Source organism: Phaethon lepturus, unplaced genomic scaffold (assembly GCF_000687285.1).
Source record: "Phaethon lepturus isolate BGI_N335 unplaced genomic scaffold, ASM68728v1 scaffold20603, whole genome shotgun sequence".
Classification (NCBI taxonomy): domain Eukaryota; kingdom Metazoa; phylum Chordata; class Aves; order Phaethontiformes; family Phaethontidae; genus Phaethon; species Phaethon lepturus.
The window spans coordinates 40886-48735 of NW_010531490.1; the positions used below are offsets into that span (position 1 = coordinate 40886).

The following is a 7850-nucleotide window of genomic DNA, read 5'->3' on the forward strand; positions in this document are numbered from 1 at the left end:
CATTTATCTCTCTAGAGCATAGAAAAAACAGCATTCTTGGTGCAAAAGCTCTGTAATCTGTGTCTACAAAGCTTCTAAGCTTCTCAGCTGTGCTGTGGGTCAGGTAGCTGCATCCTGCAGACATAACTGTGGAAAGTGGTCAGATGTCAAGAAACTTTGGAAAGCTACCTGCAGAAGTCTGTGATGAAAGACAAAACTCCTTCTTTGGTGTAGTATCTAAAGTTTGGCATACAGCAAAGTTCATTTAGGGCAAGATTCCTAAGCCAAAAGATCTTGTGGCTGCACAGGTGAGACATCCCACTACACTCATGATAAATGATAAAGTACTACTGTGGCCAAGTTGCCAAGTAACTTCTTGTTGGCTTGCCTCCCTGAGCAGCAGCCCAAGAGGACACAGAGCAAAGAGCTAACATTGCCTCAAACAAAGTCGCTCTCCATGTTTTTATTCCTTTCCAGAATGTGACCTTGCATATTTTTTTCAGAAAAATAGTAACGTTTGCAAAATTCCTGCCTGTCTCCCCTGTGCTGACAGATTGCTGGAAGCTTCATCATGGCTGAATGAAGGAACTGTTAAAATTCATCTGCCTGCCAGTCTATTAAGAGAATGGGGAAATGCGCCTAAGAAGAGAGCTTACAGTGGCCCAAGAAGGGGAGTAACAGCCAGCAGAGACCTCCCGTGAAACAGCAAAGCTATGCTTGCTTCCTGCTCTCCACCATCTTCCAACAAAGCAACATCTCCCCACTCAAAGCTTCCCATAGGTTTCACCTGGTACCTCTTGCTAAGGGATTTTCTGTTGGAGAAAGTCATGGTTAGATGGTCATAGAATTTTAAAGAGTTAAAAGGAGAAAAGTGTCCATGCATACAACTATATTTATTCTACTTCTTTTTAAAACATCAGAATGTTCACCCAAAACAGTTTGGGAAAGAAACTCCAGTTCTGAATGATTCATTCACAGTGCTGCTTCTCTGGGACTTTATGCAAGACTTAGGCTTTCACTTTTCAGTGTTTTCTTACAGCTGTTTTTCACATCCACAAGTGATCTCCACACCTATATCGCCATTCCATACCTTCAAATGTGTTGAGCCCAAGTCCCACCAAAACTATTCAGAGTGGCTTAAATGTCCCAGGGTCAAGTAAGTTTTACTTGTTTTGCACCTGGTTTCCAGTTCCTGGGGTACAGTGAGGTTGCATATTCAAACCTCAGTTGGCAGGTCTGAAACTTGGGATCATGGTGCACAGTGACTTGTCATAGCATAACTGAGGTATAACAACTGACTTTGTCTCAAGATAACACAGTGGGAGCTGGCCATGTGGCATATAATTGTGGACACATCTGTGGCAACCTTAACCTTCATATCTAAGCACATATTTTATCCACAGAATATTCCCAGAAGTGTGATGGGTGTTTATAAAGCTCACAGATAAGTCTTAGGTTTTCTTTGCCAAATAGATAACAAATGTGCAAACAGTATTTTTGTCATGTCAGTCAAAAGATATCTAAAACCAGAATTTCCTAACCCTGCCTCCCTGAGGAAAATGATGGCATAAAAGTTAACGTTGTAAAATACGTTATCTAAGATAACATAGGAATTCATTAAAGTTTTGCCGTTCAAAAGAGCCCACATTTTGTAAGCTAGAAAACTTAGACAGGGGTCCAAAATAAGCATGCATCTGCGCTACTATCTCACCTTTCTGACAGGTATCTACATAATATATAGCAGTGACATAATCACTGCATTGCATTAAGAAAAAAGTGTTAGGAACATGACTTCCTTGAAGTTCTTACAAATGTGCATCCATTAATATGTGTTAAATGTGCCATCACCAGCTCTGCGGAAGCATGTGCTGAGATGGTCATTGTCTGCCACCAGTACGCATCTCCTGGAGGAATGAGGCCAGGCTGGATAAGCCTTTACTGCTCAGACCAGGATGATTCCATAACACATAAGAAGGAATTTGCCTTACCTGTCTATGCTGCTGTGAGACTGGATACTGCAAACCTGAGATTTGCTGATTTTGCTGCATTTTCTGAAGCATCATTTTTTGCTGCATTGCTAGGGGTACATTAGGTGGCCTCTGAAGAGACTGGTTTGGGAGAGGCTGAGCAGTTTGCGGCTGTGGCTGTTGTTGCTGCTGTTGCTGTGGCTGTTGCACGGGGGCTGAACCCTGTGCCTGCTGCGTGTAGTGCAGAAGGGCAGGCTTGTTTTGGGAACCCAAAACTGAAGGCATCTGCTGGTTTGTTTGCTCTGAGTTAAAGTGAAACAAAGGCTTTGTGTTGCCATGATGCTGCTCTAGTGGTGGCTGAGCGCTGTTCATAAAGTTTCTGTTGAGGTCCTGAGGCTTCTGCTGCATGATTATGTCCATGGGATTGCTCTGGGGAGTGGTTGGTTTATAAACATAGTTATTCATCCCTTTTGACTGGTTTCCATTCACTGGTACCCCAAGCATTGCTGAACTTTGTGGGCTGAACTGCTGCTGGCGAAAAGAAGGACTGGGGATTTTCTCTTGCACGAAGGGTCCAGGGGAAGGTCCTGATGGAGACAGAGTGGACCAGTTGGCTGTCTGGTTCTGCTGCTGCTGTTGCTGCTGAATCAAGGCATGCTGCTGCCGGTTGGCTGCAATCTGTTTGAGCTGCTGTGCATGAGATACCTCCTGCCAGTTAGGCAATGGCCGACTGGATGCAGAAGAAACCTGTGATACCTGTGTTTGACTCTGAGGCACCGAAGGGATGGGTGAAGAGGTGGACATGGCAGTGGTGGCCATAGTGAAGGCTGGACCTGTAGAAGAAGGCCTCATCTGTGGGGAGCCCACAGAAGCCTGATTCATGCCTGGTGCATATTCACTTTTTATCACCATCTTATCCATCTGCAGAGATCTCACAGGGCCCCTCTGGCTCTGCTGCCCAAGGTCAATGTTGAATGGCTCGTCTTGTTTTATCGTGGCATTTATCATATTCTCTAGCTCAAGATCACTCATTGGTGGCACTGATATGTTAGTCAGTTCATTAAATAGTTCCTGAAGCTCCAAATCCATCATTTGTTCCCATGACTCTTCCCCATATCTGTTAGGAAACACATTCTCATGGGACGTCTGGCCATCTAAGTGTTTGCTGCAGGACATTGTTTCTCCTGGTTCTTTCTTTACCTCTTTCAAAGTCATATTAAACATGCCATTCCCACTAGCATGTGTATTGTTTGGTAGGTTGCTGGCCTTTCTTTGTGATCCTTGCCCCACAGACATAGTTCCTGACATTGACTGGCTTTGGCAATTGTTAACATGTTGTCCGCCTTGTCCCACTGAGATATTATCACCCACTCTTAACCTCTTAATGTCAAGGAAAGAGCTCTCTGAAACCCCATTGGGCCTCTTGTTGTTGACAGGCGACAGATTTACCACCAACTTTCTCTTCAAGGAGCCTTGGAGCTGAAAGAAGCAGAGACAAAAATATTCATTAGATGACACCAAAGAAACAATCTGTAGTCTATTTGCTAGAAAGATCTTGAAAGGCAACAGGCAGTAAGCATTGCTTAGTACAGAAAGCTATCTGGTTTTTCTCAGCCAATGAAACTATGTAGAACTGTAGGAAAATATGTTGTGAGACATCTCTCTGCCACCACCACCCCTGTCCTTGTGGCCATCAGCATTTTTCGAGCACTGCTGCCGTCCATTGATCACAGGTCCCCTTTCCTCCATGGATTGTGAGTAGAGGGAGGTGGTCAGAGCTGTAGCTGGCAAAGCCTAGGGCATATCTACCCCAGATTTGCTCCCATCTAACGGTGCCAGACAGACCTAAGGTATTTTTAGATAGCAGAGACTAATGCAGTCATGAAATCTACCCTTGTGCCTATGTAGTGCTGCAGGATTTCACTCTCATGATTTTAGTATGTGATCCAAAAGACCATTTCTGAGTGCTGTAGAGTCCAAAGGTCCTAGGAGACATTTTAATGGCAAACACAAGATTCAGGCATCCTGATCTCACATAAGTTTATACCAGCTAGAGATGTGTATAATTAAAGATGTTGGATGTTAACTTGTTCAAAACTGAAAGTGAAGCCACTGGAGCCATGTCAGCTTATGTCAGCCAAGGGTCTGGCCCATGATGTGCTGCTGGATTATTTTCCAGAGATGTATATTAACACATTAAACCCTAATTGTTTATGTCCTGAAATATCTGCTATAAAACACTCAGTCCATGTAACACTGCTCTGAGAACTGTAACTCTTTTTCATTTTCCTTGAATATTTACAGCAATACTTTCATCTTCTCACAAAGCCCTGTGGGCCTACTGAAAGAAAAGAGGTTCATGGCTCTGTCCACCTGATCTACACTCATTTGTCATGGTTGTACACACAAATTCCCACCTCATGCACACAAAACAAAGATGTAGTCCCATAAGCTGAAAAGTTCGGACTTGGTGCATATGCCCTCAAGGTGCAGACACCCTCAAGTAGAGTTGCTTTGAAAAGGGTTCATAAAAGAATAGATCACTTTTAAACAAGCACAGCTGTCATATCTTTAGCTCTGTACACTAAGTTGCACACACCAAGCAGTCAACACGCACGCATGCACGCAGCCCTCAGTCGGCACGCACTCTTGTCCCTGTTTCATCTGCGAGCCACGTCAGGAAACTCTGCAGGGAAACATGGCTCATCTTCTGCCTTTCTGCACCTAGGCAGAAGTGCACCGGCCTCGGAGGCAACAGGACAATGCCATCTGACAAATACCTGTGTGTGCCAGTGAGAAAATGGCGCCTGTACAAACTGTGGTACCTTGGGAGGCTGTGATGGGCAGAGGGGACACTGAGAATTCTAATTCTCCAGTTAAGTGAGGAAGGATGATTCATGAGATCTTCCAATCACATTATTTGTATCATGCTGTTTCATGTACAGAAGTCCATGGGCATGTAATACTCTGTTGTGGCCACCATTTCCCTCAACTTCAGGCTTAGCTATAGGTAAGAGCTCTTCCCAGACAACTCCAGGTGTGAACACTTTTGTTCTGGTGTGAAAACCAGTGAGTTGCTTGGGAAGAGCTCAGCTGACAAATTCGTATTTCCTATGTACCCACCCATCCTTCCTTTGCATCAGCAGGTCACTGAGTTTAGCCCTTAAAAATAAAGCCTGTAATTTCTCTCTCTAACACCAAAAATCTCATCTGATATCTCAAGTTAAGTTTCCAGCATAGCTTTTGAATCACAGATTCATGTTTTCATTTCATAAGGACAGATGTATTGGTGCCTAGTTGTACAAGTCCACAGACCTTGTGCCTTCAAGGGTAACTAATTGTCGTTAGGTGTCTCTCAGCGGGGAGAGTTTTTGGGGGTCACTTGCAAAAAGCACGGACTGTCTTTGGTTAGTGTGTTCCTTCCGACACATGAGTCACTGTACTTTCCTTTGCACAAAAAGAGTAAGCTGCATTTCCTTTTACCATCATCTTTGCTGTCAGTGTATTTATTAGAAATCATTCTTGTGCCCCCAAATTCATCTTCCTGGGAAATGGGGAAGTCCCTGGGTCATCAGAATACATGACTTGGCAGCATGTTTTGCTTTCAGATGTGTTGCTGACAGAAAGGCTGAGCAGATAATGAATAATATATCCTCTGCATATGTGTATGCTTCATGTGGTTAATATGCCTTTCTGAGTTAATTTTGCTTTTGCCTGACATTTTGAAGCAGAGGGATCTGGTTAAAATGTCTTCACATTTTCAGAGCACCTGCACCAGGCTTTCTGATACAATCAAAAATGCAGGTGTTGCACTGCGCTGCGTGTAGCTGCTGCTTTTCTTCTGCATTTGAACTAGCTGCTAGCAGATATGGGTGAGCTGTGAATCGGTTTGCCCAGTGGCACGCACAAGTCAGCAGCAGAGCCAGGGAGAGCACCATGATCTCTAGACACAGCCCTTAACCAAGTGCTCCCTCCTTTGACATGGGCTGGAGAATTCTTGGTTTCATGACATCTGCTCTGCTAAGGTGCCCACCAAAAAGGGCACTATGCATTTCTAAAGAAGAAGTAGCAACTGCTGGCTTATTGCATCTCCCCAAAGTCTTGCAGGCACTGCCCTCTGAATGCGGAAAACACCTTGGTCAACAGATGTCCCCACCTTAAAGCAGAAACGAGAGCGAGTGAGGCTGTAAAGGTGCAGGGGACTCTCAGGGGACTTCACTGAGAGACTGCTGGAAAGGTCCCGATTTCACCCCCACCGTGACTTCGGGATGCAGAGGGCGAGGGCATGGGAAGGACGTGAGCAGCCCATGGGGATGAAGCCCCTTCTCCCTCCTTGCACCAAGCTGTTATCAGTTACGTGTCAGGGCAGCTCACAGGGGACCGGTCGGTGTTAGCTCAGCGAGAGCAGCGGTGTCCATCACAAGCCTCTCCATCTTGCTGTTTCATCTGAACGCTGCCTTCTACGGGGCACTGCTGCCCGAGCGTTGGTCCTGGTTTGTTTCCACAGGGGAGCAGACCAGAGTTCAATCACTCGGATCTTTGCAGTTTTCTAGCAATAGCGTTTTTCAACTACCAGGAGTACTCGAGCCCTTTTTCCCCAAGCAAAGCACAGACTCTTCAGAGGGTAAAAAAAGAGCTTGCCAGACTTCAAGCTCCTTCTCTTCCCATTTGCAAGCCAGGATTGATTTGGGTCAGTAAGCGTAAAGCAAAAGTTCCTACAATGCACAGGCATGTTCCTCAGATCAAACGGACTGACGACTACACATCGCAAACTGCTTGAATGGCGTAATACTGAAAGGCTCTGCGATGGGAAATGAGTGGCGTGGCAGCAGGCGGGCGAGGAGGAAGCCCTCCACGCACAGCTCCATCCCACAGGTAGGTGGGCAGCACTGTATGAACTGTCAGGGAGTACGTGCGTTTCCTGGCAGCCCGCGTTATTGTAAGACCTTTTGCTGAGCAGGCTCTGGTGAGTCAGCGCGTGTTCAGGCGCTTACAGCGAAGGAGTGCTGGGTGCACTGATTTTCTGAAGTTAGAACGGCATGGGCTAAGCCTCTGGAGATCATGTTTGCAAGATAGCACCGGGCTGTTACTGGATAAACTGCTTGGGGACGTTCATAGTAGAGGGCAAACTCTAGAGGTGACTTGGTCTAAACAACCCAGCATGACACCACGTCCTGTACAGAGGGACAAGTACTTTCTATTTAATACTTATTCTGACTCTCTTTTCTAACGCTCCCTGACACCAGGCCAGATCAGCAGGAGCTCACCAAGCTAATAATTAGGGCTCATCAAAATCTGGTATCAAATAATTTCTCTTTTGGAAAAAAAAAAGGAAAAAGGCTTTTGCTTTACCTTTCTCTTGGTTGAAATTTTTTACTAAATGTAAAACTAGAGGATTTTGCTGAAAATTGGTTATTTTTTTTTCTGCTCAAAAGCTTTTTCAGAAACTGGAAACAAGAACTTCTTTGGTGCAAAAGCACGATTTGTCAATGAGAAATTTTAGAGATTGTTTTCTCCTAAGTGTCCATATTTAACAGTATTTTTATCACATCTTTGATCCATTTCTGACATTACCCATATGCATTTACCTTGTATTCCTTTCCACATGAACTGTCCATTACGTCCAAGAAAAGAATTTGTCTGTGGCAGATAAGAACTATTTGGTTTCACCTTCATTGAAAGTCTTATTTTTTGTGCACTTAATGCAGCTTCTTCAGTTGGACTCTTAAAGTTCTTTTCCAACCTTAATGATTCTATGTTTCTATGGTTCCTTTAGAATTTGTTTGTTACTTCATATAACAATGTGTAGGAGCACAGCGCTTGAGAGAAATCCTAGGTTAACCATCCAGCAACGTTGAGTTTCACAGCTCTCAGGACACGTAAAACACAGCCTGTCCCTCTGAC

At 44.7% G+C, this 7850-nt stretch overlaps 1 protein-coding gene across 1 annotated transcript; it reads right to left on the minus strand.

The window, feature by feature from the left end:
• Positions 1–1967: 1967 nt before the first annotated feature.
• On the minus strand, positions 1968–7564 carry LOC104618878 (mastermind-like protein 2; the record flags this gene model as incomplete). The annotated part of the gene is made up of 2 exons (XM_010284594.1): positions 7535–7564; positions 1968–3425 (listed from the first exon to the last, which is right to left on the minus strand). Coding segments are annotated over exons 1-2 (1488 nt in total), but the record flags the coding sequence as incomplete, so codon positions are not given.
• Positions 7565–7850: the final 286 nt, after the last annotated feature.